This window comes from Cydia strobilella, chromosome 11 (assembly GCF_947568885.1).
Source record: "Cydia strobilella chromosome 11, ilCydStro3.1, whole genome shotgun sequence".
Classification (NCBI taxonomy): domain Eukaryota; kingdom Metazoa; phylum Arthropoda; class Insecta; order Lepidoptera; family Tortricidae; genus Cydia; species Cydia strobilella.
In genome coordinates, this window is record NC_086051.1 from 15,223,626 (window position 1) to 15,245,475 (window position 21,850).

The window sequence follows — 21,850 nt, forward strand, 5'->3', positions numbered from 1 at the left end:
TCTGTTGCTTCCATATATTTATTTTGAGTTACCAGGGCCAGGTCATCAGCATAGCCGAATTTTCGCGAGGATGTGGCAGGTAAGTCGTGAATGTAGAGGTTAAAGAGCAGGGGAGCCAGCACAGAACCCTGAGGCAAACCATTATTTAAAACCCTCACCTTACTGCATTGATTTCCCAGGTGGACTTGGAACGGTCTGTTTGTAAGAGCATCTTCTATTACTCTGAATATCCTTAAGCACGGGACAGCTTATATAAAACTGTTAATAAATGGTCACAAAACGAAGACCAAAAGTTATAAATAAAATTGGCCAAACTGAAAACCTGCTTTGTCGGTTAAAATTGGTTACAAAAATATTTCATGAAAATGTTAATGAAATTAAACACAAAGTTACATTAAGCGTATTTTTCCTTTTCGGAAAGCAATTAATTCTTCGTTCCCCGCATTTTTATTTACAAAGAACGGTACAAATATTTATATTAATGTTATTAATAATGTTATATGTATACGAATGACCCGAGGCGTCCATTTCATGAACAAATAATGCCGCTGAAGGATTTCATAGCTTGCTTTTTTACATGTTATTTTCCAATAGAGTAAATTATGTCATGTAAATCGAATAAAAAAAACATTCATAAATATTTCATATAAAAAGGTAGTAAAGTATTTTGATACAAGTGTAGTTGAGTAAGTGGGATTACCAATAACCCCCTTATTCATAAAACTTGATATAGAATTTTACGGCGCTTACGTTTTGTTTGGTATGTCGTCTCTTTAGTAATAATAACTCAGTGCTATCATTACACCTTTTTATCGGCTCTTTTCGCGACCTGTGAGTACTCGAATATGCAAGAGCGATAGAGGCAGATAACGATTTTCGATGTTGGCGGTAGCGCCACTGTACCCGGACTCGGTACCGTACAATTTAAGGTAGGGACTATGCAATATGCAATGCATTATGAAATCTGGACCCTGAAATTTGTATGCTTAGAAATACTTGCAAACGCATCGCAACGCATGACAAGTATGTTTCTAAGCATACAAAGTTCAGGGTCCAGATTTCATAATGCATTGAATATTTATATATTTGAATATTTCATTTCATACGTGGGCTCAGTTTGTCCCTAGCTTTAGATCCGTAATGCAAACGCTAGTGGAGATGCGTTCATTTTGTTTTTATTTATTTTTTGTATAAATACTTTCTTCCGCGCCATTACGCACATTAAGCGTTCAAATTACCATTTTTGGGGCGAGCTGCGCGTAAAGATTAAACGATTTTTTAATCGACAGTTTAAGATGGTCATTTACATTCCATAACCGTGTTGAAACTGACACTTACTTGGAAGGTTTATTTCCAAAGGTATCTACTTATAATGGAAATATCAATATTATTTATTAAGTCAAAAAGTGCTGCGTCTGATTCAACTGATTGACATAATATTAATTGCAGAGTTATACACACTCACACAGTAAAGCGTAAACATAGAAAAAAACACGGGCAATACAGTTACACAGTTAAAAATTAAATAGGTGCAACAAAGGCGAACTTATCCCTGAAATTATTGACAGTAGTGGCTTTAACCAAATTTACCGACTTCAAAATTCAAAAGAGGAGGATTTATACAAGCAATTACTGCATGCCTTAGTACCGATAATAATAGTAACTGTCATCTTAATTATGTCAATATTTTATCCAAAACACGAACGATAATATAATGGGTGGCCATTTATACGGGCAGTATCAACGGTTGCTCGCTCCTGTCGGCATGCATAAAACATTGGTGGCCTAACTGCGGGATGCAAGCGGTCCGACGTTCAAACCTGGGTAACTGAAGAACGGGCGAATAGCTGTTGACTCGAAACTTATAAGCGCCATACAGCTTGGCCCAAAATTTCATTGACCAAGAATTTTAAAGAATATTTTTTTCACTTAGGTACACGTGTTTAACAATAGGTCATTAAAAATTGCCATCATTTAACTAAAACAAAATGTACAATAACAAAATGTATCGTCAAAATATTATCCTTTAGCTATTTTACAGAAAAGCAAACGTTTGTTAAAATTAGGTATCGACAATATGCCGTAAAAAATTTGTCATCGTATTTTTGAGCCATGCTGTAGAGCCTTTAAGAATTTGTAGATATAAGGAACTTCTTAATGTCGTAAGTGTTGTGTGTAGGCAAAGTGACAACCATAGTGTACAAGTTAATAATCAAGATCAAGTGCGGGTAGTTCGCAAAACCCGCGCGGCAAGAAGATGTTGATACAATTCCTCGCCAGTCTGCCTGTGACCACGAACGTAACGTCACGTTCGAAACGTCAGGCCATAAATAAACGTAAGTTTGTACGCGATTAAGTCCCGTATTAGTTTTAAAATTATAAGGAACTTTGCCTCTTTATGTGCCTTAATTATACCTACTGTTGGTTGGCAGAGCCTATATCGGACAAAGCAATCAGTGTTTACCACTTTATTGACCTCTCCCTTGAGTAGGGAACTATGATAGCACCCATGAGGCTGACATGTTCACCTAGAGTGTCCAAAGCCTCCATAAAAACCAGATAAAAAAAAAAAAAATTATACCTACCGCTATTAGGTTAAACTCTAAAATATTTATAAGCGCGTGGTAATAGGTACGTTTCTAATGTGGATATCCCACAGATATTTATTCCCTCTTACGATAGCTTAGGCTGTACGTCTGTCTGTGAACGACGCTGGAGCAAAAGCCATAAAAACACTTCCACTTAGGCCCTGTAACTTAGTCCATAGTCCATACCAAGAAATGCCTTAACATCGACCAGCCGCGGATAAATAAATATTCCACAAGCTTTCGGGGCTTGTCGCAAATTTGTCGCCATTTTGTCCACAAAGCGTATAGAAGCCGCTGGGACAAAAGTAAAAGACATATAAGTGAGAGAGGATAAAACCAAGAGAATTGCTTAACGCTTTTGCTTATCCCCTGTAACTCAGTCCATAGTCCTTACCAAGGAATGCCTTTACAACGACCAGCCGCGGATAAATATTGCATGAGCTCTCGAGGCTTGTCGCAAATTTGTCGCGATTTTGTCGATAGGACGACTAGGAACGAGTAAATTTACTAGTAAGAGTAGTTTCTTGAGATAAACCGTTATTCTGCATACCTCTGCAATTAGTGGAAACTGACTTGGTCACTTCAATTTAAATACATAATCCTATTTTTCTGGTTTTGTGGCATATTAATATCACAGCATTCGAGACACGCTCATAAAACAAATTAAATATTGAGACGATTATCACACATTACATTATAATAACTTTAAAATAAATGATTAATACAATATATAAAAAAATATCACTGTTAAGTAAATTACACAATCACAACAAAATAACTTAAACGTATCTAAATTAAACACAGAACTACAAAGGTAAATAAAATATTTTATTCAAAGAGACCACCGATAACTGTACCGGGTGCAAAGGTGCCATTCACACTTGCTGCGTTACGTTGGATAGCGATGGCCAACCTTTGCACCAAGTACGAACCCGCGCGAGCATCAGTGGTCCTCTCCCTAATCCCACCTCCCTAATAAAAGCTATGGCGTCAGAGCTACGATCTGGATATTTCAACATTAATTTTGTTGTGTCAGGAACAGTAAAAATATATCTAATTAATTATATTGTATGTAACCATTAATTTACAGTCAACATCGCTCCGTTTTGTTAAACGCTAGTGAAAATTTATAACGCTGCACAAATTAATTAAATAGTCTGCAGGAATTCCCTGCTATTCGTTATTGCCAAAACGCTAATAAATTTAAATTAACAAATAAATAACATTGTAAAGTGCTTCATGAACACGTCGACAGCCCGGCAATAATCTAAATAAATAGAACAGTTGACGGTGAATAAATAAAAGCTAAATAAATAAAGCGTCAACGAGCGATCAAACAATGTCACATTAATCACAATGTAACTACGAGTTGATTATTTAGTGGTGGGCAACCCGAAAGATTGACCTGTTTATTTTGAATTAATAATAAATGGTTTCGTCGCTACTCTTTTGATAAAATAAGCGACGACATAAACGTCATAATCGCGGCAGTAATGCGGCGGCGAACGTCACTCAGCGGAAATTTGCACATACAGCGGCGGCTGTGAGCGGTGTAATAACACTTACATACACACAAAAACAAATACAACACACATCCACATACACACACACATATTCACATTCTTATATACTTTTATTTAGTATAGTAATTCCTTTGAATTACTATTCGAGACTTCACGCGTGGTTTAACTTATATACGTAACCTCCCTGTTCCCGACCTTCGAGTAATTTTCTATCGAGAAGCATAACAGGATAAGTCCTGTTACTGCAGCGGCGGTAACAATGATGCCGCAACTGTTATGGCTCCTCTACACGATGGCCCAGCGCTGGACCAGAGTCATCTTTAGTCTACAGGTTTTCACATACACATCACGCGTCGTTATAAGTACTTGTACCAAAATAGACATTGGCCTTTTTGAATTAACACGAGCGTGCACTGACATCAAACCGATATTAGAATGATATTGAAATCATGGCAGTTAGCAGAACTGTCATTCGCGTGTTAATTGCGATCGCTGTGTCTCGCTCCAAACTATGGTTGCCACCGCCGCCAGTCGCTCAATGTCGTGGCCGAGCCGTTAGTGCGAGCGAGACGCCCGCGCGAATGACAGTTATAACTGATATGATTCCAATATTCTTCTAATATCGGTTTCATGCACGTTCAAATTGGCCTGTACGTCGCAAAAGAAACTTTGTAATGAGAAAATCAACTTCTCAAAGCTCACGAACTATTACAATCTAATCCACATCACTACCGTTGCATCCAATTGGCATGCTACCAGCATATATGGGGCACAGATTTAGTGTTGGTCAAGACTCAAGTTATTTGAGTCTTCCACTTTTAGACTCGACTAGGGAATGCAAACCAGTTTTTATTTGTATTTGTGTTCGTTTGCTTTGTATTTCGGTTAATAACCGGTTATTAGCCGGTTTTGCCATACAATTAAAAACCGTATTGCATTTCCTAGACTCGACTCAGTTTTTCAGACGTCATTATATCGAAACTTGAGTTTTATCGAGACCTGAGTTTTTTGTAGACTTTTTGTACTTTAAAGAGTACTCTCAAATTATGTACAAAAGTTTTCAAAACGTATTGTCAGTACATGAAGTTCTTGGGTTATGTACATACACATCATTCAGTAACCTATTTTCCATAGTGTTCATTTAGATAAAACCTACAAAAATTTTGACGATGTATTTATTCGAAGACTCGTCCTTTTAAGTTGCGCTTATAAGACTCAATAAAGGATTCGACTCGGGATTTAAAAGACAAGTTTTTAAAGCGCAGTATCGCGTCAAAACAAGTCCAGGGGGCCGATTTTTTAATTTCGAGCGCTCCATTTCGTATGGTTCCCTTCAATACTATCTCCACTACTAAGCATTCAAATTCTAGGTACTAATAAAAACGAGTATTGAAAACAAGTGGTTAATACCACGATTACCAATTTCTAGGTACCGCTCGTACTTATTTAAAAAATTAGCGTTCACCGTTTCCACCGATTTTCGAGTGACGAAATCGAGCGTTCGAAATTCAAAAATCGCTTCCCAGTTCTTTAAATCTACACTCAAAAGACTCGAGTTTCTGCCAACACTAGCACAGATTAGTCTAGCACAGATACACGAAGCTTCGGTTAATTCACGCAATATATGAACAGCCTCGCGCAGCTTACTAGTTACTTAGACAACGGCGTAAGCGACTCTAATCGCTTACAAAGATAAAACCTTTTGTAGATGTAGAGTGAAATTGCAGTTACATGCAGATTTTGCGTTTTACGAGCTCTAGTTTGGGGTAATGTAGTTATGTTTCAATTTGCTAGTGATCATTTGTATGGTTTATGAGTTATTCCGGCATAATAGCTTAAAGGATGACTCATGTTAGAACGTACGACACTTCGTTCTCTATTGGACTGATTCTTTGTAATAAACGTCAATAATAAGATACCGATACGATATGGATCGGATCTGTCAGTGTCAAAAGTGATTTTTGTTTGAAGAAACAACATAACTGAAGTGTCGGATGCCACGGCCCCGACACGGACCGTTCTAGCGTCGGGTGGTATAAATAAAATTATTTTGTTGAACACAATATTAACGCCCGAAAACCTAATTTCATTTTGACAGCTATGTTGTGTAATTTTATACAATGGATAGAAAATCAAGGAATTATAACAAAGTAGATAATAAAAATTATTAAAAAAAAAAACAAAAAGAAAGATGAAAAAGAAAGAAGAGATTATCTTAGACGTAGGCGTGTGGGAGTTTTCAGAAAATAGTGTACCCAAAATGCGTGAGTTAATTTAATAAGAAAAAGTTAATCACTGTCAGTTTTGTGACGATAATTTAGCATTAAATTTCAATAAAAACTTGGTGTTGGTGTTCATTCATTAACTATAAGCGATATTACAATGTAAAAACCGGCCAAGTGCGAGTCGGACTAGCGCAGGAAGGGTTCCGTACCATTACGCAAAACGGAACCGTGATAGTTGCCGCTATAACAACAAATACTAAAAACACAATAAAATAAATATTTATGTGGGGCTCCCATACAACAAACGTGATTTTTTTGCCGTTTTTTAACACATTTCAATTTGAAACATTCCTATATCCCTTAACGAATTCACGCTAACGGCATCAATATCAATTTATCAAAAAAGGCGAGGGCAAATATTTTCAACGCGGAGTTCATTCGTCAATCAACGTCGCTATGAAAAATTGCAGATCAATTTGCGTCATTATCTGTCCAGTTTGCGTTTCATGGTATAATTGAAATAGGTGTGAAGATATAAAAATATAAAAAGCTTTTTAAATATTTTGCTTATTTTTTAAAAAGTTCTAGTAAACGACTGAGCCTTTAGTTAGGTTAGGTCAAACCCGATAAGTCGAGCAAATAGGTTTTTGAAATTAGATCTATATATGTGCGTGGAGTTCTTATTTAAATGAAAAGAATAATTCGACTTATCGGCTTTGACCGCTCGCAGTATATTTATATCAAAAAGCATTGACAATGTGTTTCCAAACAAAGGTTATACGTATTATAGATGTGTAAATTGGTATAATTTACAGTTTGTTAATCACACAATAACAGTTAAGCGGATTACGTCAAAATTTATTACACAGATAATTTAGAGCCAGGCGTTTTAATTTGTTTAAACACGATTAAGTTTCATGTTAGAATTAAGAAAATTAATATTAATTCATATTAAAAATATTAAAATGGTCACTCACGTATTTTAAGTCGAAAGTTGCTTATTGATTGTCGAGTCTGTGTTAGTCTGCCAACACGTGCTCCCGTTGAAGCTACTCGTTATGCAGCTAAACATGTCGAGCAGTCCTCGACATTAAATCATGATCCGTTTTAATATATTTAATATGTTATGGCAATGCTACTAACCTTCTCGGCACCATACCATCCCGCGCCGAGCTAGCTCCCATTTTTTACTTGTAAATATATGTAGATAGTTTTAGTTAATTTAATTATTTATGTTTTTATATTTTTATGTTTGTACAATAAAATCCTTGTATTTTTTTATATGTATGTGTCTTACATCAGTTTTCTTAATATTAATTCAAGTGTAAGCTGGCTTAAAAAAACTGAATACAATAATTAAAAGGTAATCTGAAATAAGAATTTAACATAAGGTTTTAGTCTAAAGTTCAAATAAACTCATGATATAATATAATTATATAAATAATGAACACTACTTTGAGATTTCACCTAAGTTGTACCAAAATATCATGTAACTAAAATAGTTACTACCTAAACCAGCTAATAATGTTATATACATACCTAATATACGTAGTAAAATTTCCACGCATCACACGCCGTCTCAGGCAGGCGTCGCCAACTAACGACATTAGCCGGAAGCCAAATTGCCACACTCAAGATAACGACTTTATTAATTAAATTAATCCATGTATCGTGAAAGGTTGAGCGCGCCTGACTTATTGGAGGGGTGCTGTACTTTATGACTAAATGACTTATTTTCATTTGACGAATATGGCGGTTATGTCCTTTTTGCTAGATACGAAGGTATGTTGATAGTAATTGAGTGTATATGATGGTAATAATTACTTAATAAGGAATACACGTACCACCGTTTCAGCAGTCAGCATGTGCGCTGAATAAAATTAATTAATATTGGTCCAGAAGAGAGCAATACATTAATTAGTTATAAAACAATTATATCGCGACGTTTCGAGCCCTATACCAGCACTCGTGATCGCGGGTAGTGAGAAAACATAACATACATAATTTGGTCTTTTAGTTACTCCGAGTTTAGTGTAACTAGCCTCTCGGCATGACCCGATTGCGAAAAGCTGCACTTTGTAAGAATTATTAAATATATTAATAACGGGTCACTCACGTGTTTTAAGTCGAAAACGCTCGACATGTGAGTGACCCGTTATTAATATATTTAATATGTCTGTCTAGACTTATATTGACTGGGATATAGACCGTGGGATCACGGTCTATATCCCAGTCAATATAAGTCTAGTGAAACTAACCGTGAATCATTCAAAACTTTAATATGTCTGTGTCTCACGGAAGTTTTGTAAGAAGTATCTCACAATACTAGTTTTTTATGATACAGGAGGCAAACGAGCAGACGAATTGCATTATGGTACGCAATTACCGTTGCCCATGGACACCTGCGATGGCAGCATGGTTCCATTTTTATCGTCTATCACCATGCCTGTCACGTTCTAACTAGTATGTAAGTGCGACAGTGACGGGCATAGTGACAGGCGATAAAAATGGAACCATGCTGCACCCGCTGCAACAATAGAGTGTTTATCACCTCAGAACTCCAATATTTCTGAACCAATTGGGATAAATATTTTTAGGTAACGTTCCCTCGCCTTAAGCACAGGGCGGACACGCTATACATCAAAAATCACTTGCGTTTCTATGTGTGAACGGCACGTCTGTACACGCGTCTTGCGTCATAGTGTGAGTAAGTTGCTTAAAAATAGTACTGAGCGGCCGGCAAACGGCCGTCAATCTGCTGTCGCGGGGCGAGGTTATTCGAGTCGGGGCGGGGCGGTGCGTGGCCCTTCTGTATGATAATACTATTACTTATTCTGTGCCTTAAGTGACTAGGGTCTGCTGTGCGTGCGTGACGGCTTCCTTCGGTACTTTGCCGGACGCACGTGCCCTCATAAAGGCCGCATTCAACTCAAAAGTGTGGCAAAGAACTTGAAGCAGACAATTAAACTGAGAAGTAATGTCGGGTTAGTTTTATTACTAGTATTAAAGTACTAAGTTATAACTAGTATTAGATTAGTTTTATTGCTAGTATTAATAGTAGTATATACAAGGTGGGCCCTGCAACATGGACATAAATTTTCAGTTGATTATTCAGTCCGTCAGTTAATATTTTTAAATGGTTTAAACAGGATACAGTTTTTAAAGTAGGTATCTTAAGATAAACTTTTAGCTTAAGCTAGCAAAGAGATGTGCTATAATTAACGGGTGATTATTTGTTTTATGCTAAACTGTTCATAATTATAATAATTCCATGCAATAGAGACAAACTCCATATAAGTACCTAATGCTATTTTGGCCTTGGGAGGCAAGTAGGTACCTATAGATTACAACTTTTATGACATATACAAATTTCTAACCAAAAATACTAAAAAGAACCAACAGTTTTACCTAGAACTCACCTTAGGCAGATTTATTTAGTATACAACAAAGAAACCTTTCCTTTATGCCTGCTATTTTTCATTCGCAAGCTTAATAACTTCTAAAGAGTTATTTTCTCACCTCAAACGCGGCCAACAGATAATTTATCATAAACCAGAGTTCATCAGACAACGTCTGCGTTTATATTAGCCTAGAACAAATATTTAGTCTAAGAGAAAAGAAACAGAACAAAATATCATATATTTTCGTCAAGCGCCATGTGTTTTATTATAATTGTAAAACGTCGTAAGAGCGCTTGTTTTAATATACAAGGTGAGCTGAGCAATCTAAGTTTAACTTAATTATTTAGGAATATTTGGAAAAGAATATAAATGTAGGTAGGTATATTTTCTGTATTAACCTATAATCTTTAATGTGTAAAGATAGCATTACATACCTTTTTATTAGGAGATATATTCAAACTATTAAAAATGATCAGAGATAAAATCGGGGATGTATAAAATCCAAAGCAAAATTTCTAAAGTAAATAAGAGTATGTGTTACGTATGATAAAACGAATTGCAGCTTTAGTTTGTACATGATTCCTTTGTACATGATTTTTTTAAGGTCGTTTTTTAACAACAAGGGTCATCATTAGCGATCACAAGAATTTTTTTTTTTATACATATACGGTGGAAAAAATTATGGGCCCTGAAGGGAAAGTACCTTAAAACCTTAAGTCATCATTTTACTTAAAGGAAACATTCTTTTATTTAAAAAAAGATACAAAACTTTAATTAAATCCAGCTATTTAATTGAATAATCTATCTGTTGATTTTTAGTAGCGTTTTTAGTTTCGATAGCAGCTTATCCAAAAATCCCTTGATGCCCTGGAATCCTGAAATGATTTTCTAATATATTATATGTGAGTTTTTTGTTTAATATGTGAAACAAGTGGATGGGAGTTCTTGGGATTTTGCAGGGCCATTAAGCATGATTTAGAACCAGTGTAAATTACATGTTTCACCGGGTTAGGATCTTTTTAAGTTAATTCTATAGTTTTAAGAATTGCTATCGCTTCACAGGTGAAAAATGGAGTCTATAATTGTAGTAATTGTTACTACAACTGCACATCCAGATTTGTCATTTATAACTGATCTCCTCTCCTTTTATTTTCAGCTAAATCTAGATTGACATTTGAAGCTGTTCCCAAAGTGGAACAGTAAGTAATCTTATTGGGTATAATGCTGGAATATTGAGATTTAATTCTTTAAGATATCTCTTGCTACTCTAATTTTGAAACGTTGATGTAAACCTGGGTGAAACTTAAATTTAGTCATCAGTAACAGATTGTTTGATGTAATCATCATAGTACATGATTTTTGTTTCTTCTTAGAACCAATTACACATAAAAGTTTAACTTTTCTCCATAACGTCGACTCGACCCATTTGGCTTTCAAAAATACGCCTTTTAAAAGAAGTTATGACTACAGTCCAAATACGTTTCCAAGAATGCTCATACGTTACCGAACCGATTTTCATTAGATACATAATAGTAGCAACAGATCGTGTGTTGACAGTTTAAGTGCGCGTACGCGGTCGACGGTATTAGTTTTTGTCAACGTTATTAGTATTCTGATTGACTGAGTGAGTCAAGTCGTTGGGCCAACCAGGATAAGGGCTTCCAAAGACTGCTTTTAGAGCCGTTTTATGTCGGTTTATATACCTATATTCAGATGACCCGTAACAACTATGCATGGTGCGTATCATTACATGCCTATGCTTTATATCTTATGGTCTCTCTTATAGCCGCATGAAATGATACATACGTACGGGCCTAAAATGCTGTAGTTTTCTCGGCTAGGTGTAGCGAACAAGCGACGAGACTCCCATTAGTTCGATGCCCTCAACACACCCAGATCAGATTGAGACCGCTCGACCAAACTCTTTATGAGTATTCCAGTGTAGCAAAAGAGAGCCCAAGTAAGGTAAAAAAAAAACATACGTTTCATACTGATACCGCGCGTTTAGTAAGATACCTACAAGCGTTTGGAATGCTATCCTAGTATTGTTTTATTAATCATTGTGCTTATTTGGTTTGGGTATAGTATATTGAACCGTTGAGTTATCGAACGCTTTAGACACACGCTGTATAAACAAAGGAAGATTTCCGACTGCACATATTTGTAACCCAAAAATAATACGGTTCTGAAAACAATCTCGAGGGCGTACTCAAATAAACTAATCTAGTTATTAATTGATTGAATTTAATGATTGGAGCGTCAATGGATTTGTTAGAAATATATCTACAATCGTCATGTTGTAATAACCGTCTGATTACAAGCTTTAAACAACTGTTCCAAATTTTAGCTACATACATGAAACGGTCTCTGAGAAAAACACATTTAACCGATTTGCAAGACCGAAGTGATCCCATAAGTGCCCCGTGTGCAAAGTTTTGTTTGGAGCACTAAAAAATATACCTTCCTTATTGAGAACCTTATTCCCTACCTTTTCTTTTGAAATATTGAAGTTTGAAAAATTAAAATACAATTTGCAGCCGTGGAATCGGAAAGGTAATAGTGATAGAAACAGATAAATGAGCGAGCAATATATTATACCTATCATGAAATATATGACGTTACTTAGTTAGACCATTTTATACAAGCTTTTATATAACTTGCAATCTATGTAACTAATATACATGTTCGGGTCAAATCATGCAATATAAATTAGACCAACTTCCCTTTATTCGATGGAATTAAGTTGGCTGACAATGCAATATTATGGTAGCATCGAGCTGATCTGATGGACACAGGAGGCCATAGGAACTCTGTGAACCTTATCGTGTTTGGGTTTGTTAGAATTGTCTCGATGAATTATTAGTTGCCTGTTGAATAAAAAGTACAGTCAGTCAGTGATAAAAGCATGTCTCAAGAATGAAAATTATTGACACAAAAATTATTTAAAATAAAAATTTAAGCTTTGTCCAAAAAATATTTAAGCTCGGCTCCTATTTATTTTTATTACAAATGTTTCTTTAGCCAACATACATTTATATGCTATTGTAATTGAATTTCCCATTCGTCAGTAATATCCGTTGACTTTCCTCGCCCCCGGCGGGTTAAAAGCTACAGCCATTACTCGTTTACAAATGCGTGCATCGTTAGCCTCACAGCTGCGTATTTGTTACTGCACAGGTTAGGCTGCCCGTCCTGTCTGTTGCGTGCGAAGCTGTACTATCAATGGATAGTTCTGCTACTTGCTATTTCGTGTGGTCCGACTAGTGTGTGTGTACCAGCTTAGCCTCACAGCTGCGTATTTGTTACTGCAAAGCTTAGGCAACCTGTTCTGTCTGCAGTGTACGAAGCTGTACTATCAATAGATAGTTCTGCTACTCGCTGTTTCGTGTGTTCCAATGTGTACCAAGTTAGCCTCACAGCCGCGTATTTGTTACTACACAGCTTAGGCAGCCCGTCCTGTCTGCTGTGTCAGCTGTGTGCGAAGCTGTACTATCGATGGATAGTTCTGCTACTCGCTATTTCGTGTGTTCCGATGTGTACCAGGTTAGCCTCACAGCCGCGTATTTGTTACTGCAAAGCTTAGGCGACCTGTTCTGTCTGCAGTGTACGAAGCTGTACTATCAATAGATAGTTCTGCTACTCGCTGTTTCGTGTGTTCCAATGTGTACCAAGTTAGCCTCACAGCCGCGTATTTGTTACTACACAGCTTAGGCAGCCCGTCCTGTCTGCTGTGTCAGCTGTGTGCGAAGCTGTACTATCGATGGATAGTTCTGCTACTCGCTATTTCGTGTGTTCCGATGTGTACCAGGTTAGCCTCACAGCCGCGTATTTGTTACTGCAAAGCTTAGGCGACCTGTTCTGTCTGCAGTGTACGAAGCTGTACTATCAATGAAAAGTTCTGCTACTCGCTGTTTCGTGTGTTCCAATGTGTACCAGGTTAGCCTCACAGCCGCGTATTTGTTACTGCAAAGCTTAGGCGGCCCGTCCTGTCTGCTGTGTGCGAAGCTAGTGCGTTCCGATGTGTATGGTTAGCCACACAGCTGGGTATTTATTACTGCAGTTACATTGTTCTTTTTTATCTTACAACTACGTATTTTCATCACTATAGCCTCGTTTTTCAGAATTTAAAGTTTATTAGGGCACCTATCTATTGATAGCTTCTAGCTCCACATTATAGGTACTTTTGGTTTAGCATTTAACGGGTACAAGCACAAGTTGTATTTTGCATTGAAAAGGATAGGTAAAAGCAGCGATAACGACATGTCGTACATTGTATGTACATATACAATACAATACAAATATTCTTTATTGCTTACCAATATGAAAAAGAACATGACATACAAATTAAGCACTTAAACTATGGTAGACAACAGGCGGCCTTATCGCATACTTATGTATATGTGTATATGCTTTATTGTACGTTTTTTTTACCACGTCGGACGTCGGTGGCAAACAAGCATACGGCCCGCCTGATGGTAAGGAGTTACCGTAGCCTATTGACGCTTGCAACTACAGGGGTGTTCCACGCGCGTTGCCGACCCTTTAAAAACCTGAAAAAGAGACGAGAAACACAGTTATACAGTAAATTAAACGCAACAAACGTGAAGTTTTCCCTGTACGGAATCTCTTCTAGTTAGTTTTTGAGGATATGAGTAATGAGTAGGTAGAAACGAAGTAACGATGAATGAGAACCAAAAACAAAAATGTACAATTACTAAAAGTCAAGAAATGCAAGTTTTGAATACACAGTTATAATTGTAGATATTGTTTGTTTAAGTACGTTTTTTTAAAAGAAATTAGTTGTGTAAGGCACTTAAATAGAACAGGTAGGTAATTTAGTATTAAAGTAAGTTGCAATTGTGGATTTAGTAAAACAAGTTTCAAATAAAGAAAAACAATGTAATAAATCTGTACAATAACACGTTTCAGTTTAAGTACAATTTGTGTTTATTCGTTTATTTATGGTGCTGTAATTGCTGGATAACGGACCTTATAGCCCTTATAGGCACTAGGCACCGGTAAGTTAGAACATCCAGCTAATGTGCAACCCGGATAACCCACTCCGTAGTTATTAATTATTGCAATCACGCTAATCCCTCCCTGGGGATAAATACTTGCCAAGTATGTACATAGGTACCTAATCAATTTGTAGTTCTGTATATATACTGTACGAAGGGTGGAAAATCTCATGTGCCGTTATTAGCTGATTTAAAAAGGAGGTTTTTAAACTGCCGCCGTGAGTCATACTCAGAGCCGGATTTAGGGGAGCGCAACCGGGGCTACAGCCCCGGGGCCTTCACAATAAAGACTTCGGAAAAAAATTGGGGCCAAGGGGCCTCCACTCCTTTGTTGCCTCGAGACCTCCAGACCTCTAAATCCGGCCCTGGCCCTGGTCAAACTAATTTGACCCATTCAGCGCTAATCACGAGTATCTCGACACGTTGTCGTTTTCCCTCTACAAAGCATTTCCGCTACATACCGGGAAACCCATGTTAGACTTCGGAAAAAAATTGGGGCCAAGGGGCCTCCACTCCTTTGTTGCCTCGAGACCTACAGACCTCTAAATCCGGCCCTGGCCCTGGTCAAACTAATTTGACCCATTCAGCGCTAATCACGAGTATCTCGACACGTTGTCGTTTTCCCTCTACAAAGCATTTCCGCTACATACCGGGAAACCCATGTTATAAAATATCGACACGGACGGACTACGTTTCAAAAATATGTACACACTACCTTAATATAGGCAATAAGGTACACAAATTTTGGCACTTTGTCCGAATGTCGAAAATTAATACCTTGACTGAACGATCGTGCGATGATAATATGACAAATCTTACGTCATGCTCTATTATTAGTAGATACTTCTGATAAATTCTGTTTTTTGAACAGTCTTATTTTTAAACATATTAATAACGGGTCACTAACGTATTTTAAGTCGAAAAACGCTCGACATGTTTCACTCCGTATCGAGTAGCGTCATCAGGAGCTTGCGTTGACGGTGACGGACCGGCGCAGACTGCGGGCCGCGGGTCAACGCAAGCTCCTGATGACGCTCCTCGGTACGGAGTGAAACATGTCGAGCGTTTTTCGACTTAAAATACATGAGTGACCCGTTATTAATATGTTTAATATGTCTGTGTCTCACGGAAGTTTTGTTATTAAAGTCTTATTTTTAATAAGAAATCAACGTCTAACCAGCCTGTTTCTTTCCAGAATGCAACTGCAACGGCCACGCCCGCCGCTGCCGATTCAACATGGAGCTATACAAACTGTCGGGTCGCGCCAGCGGCGGTGTTTGCCTCAAATGCAGGCACTTTACTGCCGGGAGACATTGCCATTACTGCCGCGAGGGGTACTACAGGGACCCTACTAAACCCATCACGCACAAGAAGGCTTGCAAACGTAAGTACCATACGTAAAAAAAAAAAAAAAAACAAAAAAAAAAAAAAAAATGAACCCTATTTTACATTTTCTTATCCTGCCAAACTACAGATGGGTAGTCTTAATAGCTAATTAAAACATGATTTGATATTTTTTCTGACCTAAATAGCATTCAACAGACAAGTACGCTTGAATTCCACAGAAAAGTGCACTTGGTAAGGATTTTCATCTCAAATATTTCTTTAGAGTTCTGCATCTAGCTATCGGCTTTCATAAATAATTGATCATTGGCTTTATTTTCATAAGACTTGTTCTTCTTCATTTAAAGTTAAAGTTTAGTTTCCTACAGTAGATCAATTTATGTTACAATACATAAAACTGAGCTCTCATCTGCATGGCGCCCATCAAAAATAAAAAACTAATATCCGGCCTTCACCACTGGAGGGCTTCGTCACTTTTTCTTTAATATATGACATCTATTACAGTTTTTAATTTATATATAGTAGTGTGACTACTTAAAAAACACAAATCAAAATATTTAAAAACAATACACTCCTTTTTTTGGGCAGTCGTGTAATAAAATAATTTGATATGTTCCCAAACTTGTTCAAAAAACTAATAGTTTTGTTATTGAAACTTAACGACTTCCAAATCTCGTATTTTATACTACCTTCAGACTGAAATAAAAAGAGCAATAACGTTTCATAATTAAACTAATGCTTAAAAGAATTTTCCAAGAACCGTTTAAACTCCCATAAAAAGCTTCAAAAATGTACGAAACTCACTTACGACATTCCGTATTCAAAGTCAGTATAAACGCCTTAAATGCGTGACATAAAACTTAGTAGTAAAATAAAAAGGGCGTAAGCACAATAAGGGCTTACAGGCAGCCTTAAGGAGTCAAATTGTATCGCAATAAAAGAGGGTATAAAAAGTTTTTATTAAGTTGAAGTAAACGCTGAAGGAGCAAGTGAAAGTTCAGAATATTGCTCGCGAAAGCATTTGATATATTTTTGTTATTTTAACTTTATTATGACATCGATGACATGTTGTCAAGTTTTTTAGGTAATCTAAGCTTTGTTTTAGGAGTGGCTTTGTTAAGTTTGTTAGAACTCAAACGGAATAAAAATTAAATATACTTATAATATTTTTTTTAAACAAACCGTTTATAATTCAAAAGAGTCTATTTTGATGGAAGTTAATGTACTCAACGAAGTACCCAAAATAATTCAGTAACTTACCTACTTATTACAGGTAAAATTTTAAATTTTAATAACTCGTGCAAGAGTGACATAACTTATTATTTTTTTTTTTTACATAATATATTTACATAATATATCTAACATAATATACCTTAACTTACTTAACTATATAACTTACTAAAAATAAACCTTTTTTTTACGACAAGCCAAACAACATTTTCAAACCCATAACATAAACCCGTGAAAATCCAATACAATCCAATATCAGCTGAAATATCAGACCGTCAGCAATCGCATAAAAACTACAAAACAAAAGCCAACCACAGGCCATTTGTCGGCCTCCCGAATAGCCACCATAAAAATTACCCGGCCTAGAGCGCGAAATGGTCCGGGACGAAATCACACCCTAGGGAGCAAACACTATCCGAGCACATTGGTTTTTGGACCGTGTGCTGACTTGCACTGGTAACGATGTAAGGGTTTACTTTGATAATGTTAAGTTTGTAGGAATGTTATCTGGAAATCGATAATCATGTTTTCTAGTTCAGAAACTTCAAATATTGACTCTCCCCTCTATGTATATCATGGAAATATTGGAAATAACTTCATTTGTTAAAAATAATTTACACCTATTTCAATTTAATGAGAGTGCGCGTCGCAAAGATAATCTCATTCTTCCTGAACCATTCTTAGACATTTATAAAAAAGGACCGTACTACCGAGCAATAAAAATATACAATAAGTTAGCTACTGAAATAAAAAATACACAAAAAATCATTTATTCACACCGTTCTATTAAAAAAATCATACTATACCATCGAAGAATATATGCAGGATGATCTATTATAATTATAAACAAAGTTCCTATATTTAGAAAGTAATAAAGTAATAAATATGTACCTAGCAATATAACGTTAAGTAAAAATATATTTTGTTATTCGTAACAAATAATATATAATATTTAGTTAATGTACTTAGTTTTAAGAATAATTGCCATGCCCTACCAGGGTGCCATGTGTTTTTTTTCCTTTTTAACATCTGTATTGTACCATGGTTTGCAATAAACGATATTGATTGATTGATTGATAGTTTTAATCACGCAATCAAAATAAAATAACTGAAAAACCAGAATCCTTAAAATAGCAAGATACCGGTAAAAAAAACATAAATTGTTTCCAATTTAACGACCAAAAACTTACGTTATCTCTGCTGAAGGGTTAATTTTATCGTCCCAAGAAAGTTAGAAAGAAGAAAGTGACAAATTTACTACTAAATCTCATTTTTTGGAAGTTTGACTATTTTTAAAGCAGCTATCATCTAACAATCGTGGCTTTATTCGTTTTTTATGCGACGATCAGTTTGAAACCAAAAAATAGCATCACATTTATACTTCCCCATCGCAACACCAGCAAAAGGATAGTTTTGACACACTCCCAAAAGGTCAGGTCAATCAGCCCCAAACTCAATTATCTGTCCAAGAAACCCCTCGTTTCGGGGTATTCCACCGCTTTACGAGGGACAGGAGTCCGGGGCAAGGCAACTATTGGGTGCCTGAGTGTTTTGATGGCCGATCACATTTAACAGCTGAGCAGACAACCCTTTTTTGGGTCGACCGCGCGCGGCCTAGGGTCGTGATAATAGTAATTTTCCGGGATTGAGTGATTGTAATCAGAGTTTGGGATTCTTGCTTGTTTTAGAATGGCAACATTGTTGTTTTGTTTAACAATGTGCGGACGCATCTTACTTTTGCTTTTAAATTATCACAAATATTATTTTTGTTTAAAATACATTTATATTGTTTAAATTACTGACTTATTTACTTTTGTTTAAATAACTTATACCTATGGCAATTTTTCGTTGTTACGTTTTATATTTTATAAAATGTTTTGACATCACAAATATCTCAATGGAATTGTCTTTTTTTGTCTGAGTGTTAGTTTTGCCAATTCGAATCACGACAATTGAATTGTCTGTGTCGACAAACTAAATTGCAGTCAATTAAATAAACTCTTAACTTCAAAAGAACTTAAATAACTGGTCATGCGAAATGAAGCTTAGTATAGATAATTATAAACTTGTTAATGTTTAACTTCCATTTTTAAGACGGATTGTAAATGTCGTTATGTCAGAAAGAAGCGATCGTGTTATTTTGTCTGTTTTATTTAATCCCAAAGAAAGTATATTGACCTCATATAATACCTATTTAAGTATGTACCTATATGTTTTTATTTCAGTTACTTTGCTACTAACACGTCTAGTCTACAGAAGACGCTGTGTTCGTATATTTTGATTATGAAATCTATTCCACCTATGTTACAAGACATTTCTGTTATCGATGCAGCAAGAAATGGTGATCGGCCATTGGGTTATGCAGGCTGTAGACTACCTCCTCAAAATACCACCTTAGACTCTGCAACTGTCATTTGCAAAGATGCTGTGGCCAATGATATTGTTACTAGTATCGAGTTCCAATTATGAAATAAAAAAAAGATTTGTGACAACCTCGATTTCTTTCTCAGCATGCGACTGCCATCCAGTGGGAGCGAGTGGCAAGACCTGCAACCAGACGAGCGGGCAATGCCCGTGCAAGGACGGCGTGACTGGCACGACGTGCAACCGCTGCGCCAAGGGCTACCAGCAGTCCAGGAGCCACATCGCGCCCTGCATACGTGAGTCCCTAGTTTAGAACTGCAAGCAGACGAGCGGGCAATGCCCGTGAAGAGACGGCGTGACTGGCACGACGTGCAACCGCTGCGCCAAGGGCTACCAGCAGTCCAGGAACCACATCGCGCCCTGCATACGTGAGTGACAACCCTAGTTTAGAACAAGACCTGTATACAGAATGTTTCCTGTAACAGTAACAAAGACTCAAATTGGAGATTCCTTAAAGTATCCAAAGTTACCACCAAGAAGTCCACCTTATTTAGGAGAAAATTAAATTTGAAATCAGTTTTTATAAGTAATGGATTTTCACATTACTATAAGGTCGCTTAACTGTCGCCGTAACCATTTCCGACAGTCACAAAAAAAAAGAAAACAAAGTTTTTAGTAACCGCCATTCTTTCTCCTTCTCTGCTATTGCTTTATTGTTAGCTGGTTTTACGGAATTATCTATGTCTACTTCAATATTGGAAACACAATATAAACGAATCATCTGTTACCAGGTATCCCTCGAGTGGTGACAGCAGTACAGGCAATGGAGGCAGTCGACGGGGAGCCGGCGCGCGGTAAGTAGTAAGTGGCCTTCATTGCACTTCCACCATCACGAGCGCGGTCACGATGATGATGATGTTACTGATGTTGTTGTTGATAATTACGTTGACGAGAATAATGACGGTGATGATTGTAATTATTTTGATGAGGGTGATGAAGAGGATTATGATAATGACGTTAATGCTTACATTGCTTATAATTATGTTGATGAGAATTAAGATGTTGCTGACGAAACCGATAAAAGGAAAAAATCCACATTTCTTACGTAAGACACTGAATATTTAATTTTTCAGTAAATAGTTATATGGCGAATAAGTAAGTGCAAAATCTTTGCTGCTATGTTATTTTCCAGCTTTCCAATAGTATGTATTTTTACTTTACCGTACTAAATCAACGATACATAAGACCTAAAATTAAATATTTTGGCTTACCTAGATGCAAAGACTCTTAGTGCCTGCATCAAACATCCATCATAGACATCATCCGCACAACACCACATTGTACAACGCAACACTAGAAAACTAAAATTAATTAAGAATTATCTTACCTTATTATTTATTTGATAACTGACAAATAGCACCGATGAATTACAAAATTTTCCTGCCATTTCTTCAGCTCACTCAACCTTAAAAAACTCATCGTGATCGCGCTTTCCAAGGAATGACCGTATCGTTTTCAATCTAATAAGTTTTACATTTCTCTAGATTACTTCACTGCCATCTCATTTCCTGCTAATATCTGCGGACGCGATAGATTTCTGTCTGAAATTGAATTCTGCGAGTGCATTTCGAATGGACAGTTTTAATTTAAAATTTATGTTGAGCCACAGGACTTTTGAATCAGGTTTCCTTTGGAAAGAAAAACTTTTCATGGTCATTATTTTGGTTATTGCATGTATAAACTTTTGTATTTCCTTGATATCTCGAGGTAAATTACAGTCAGGAGCAGAAATGGCTAAGCGGACCAGGTGTCCAAAATCTTTCGCATACGATCCTTCCTTAAAAACAAAGTTGTGTACATCATTCTGAAAAATTTGCCCGCTTTTCTACCTCGGCTACTCAATGTACCTTAGGTTTGGTACGGAAAAACTTATAAGGTTGAGTCAATGCAGCTCCCAGATATAAGTAAATTCCTCCTAGAAATCTAGACATATACTCTTGGTGGGCATTTTCTGAACTGACCAATTGGCAGTTTTTATGGCCATTTATGTACAGATTTCAATCTCAGACACATTAAAATCGAATATTTTACTTTAAAGCCTCTTTATTGGCAATAAACGCAAATACGGTCGTTCTCATTCTAATTGATTTGCACATT

The 21,850-nt window shown here is 36.6% G+C and overlaps 2 protein-coding genes across 3 annotated transcripts in view; both read left to right on the forward strand.

The window, feature by feature from the left end:
* The window catches only part of LOC134745614 (netrin-B-like), a 239,585-nt gene that overhangs the window by 212,198 nt on the left and 5,537 nt on the right, over nt 1-21,850 (forward strand). Inside the window, exons 2-4 of one of the 2 annotated variants that reach the window (XM_063679710.1) lie at nt 15,951-16,139; nt 19,840-19,989; nt 20,485-20,547. In XM_063679710.1, coding sequence (XP_063535780.1) covers nt 15,951-16,139; nt 19,840-19,989; nt 20,485-20,547 — 402 coding nt within the window. Of the gene's footprint in view, nt 1-15,950; nt 16,140-19,839; nt 19,990-20,484; nt 20,555-21,850 lie in introns of both variants that reach the window. The other variant, XM_063679709.1, reaches the window with a different exon arrangement.
* Nucleotides 1-21,850, forward strand: part of LOC134745631 (integrator complex subunit 15) — a 359,171-nt gene that overhangs the window by 177,347 nt on the left and 159,974 nt on the right. The gene's annotated exons all lie outside the window — the stretch shown is intronic.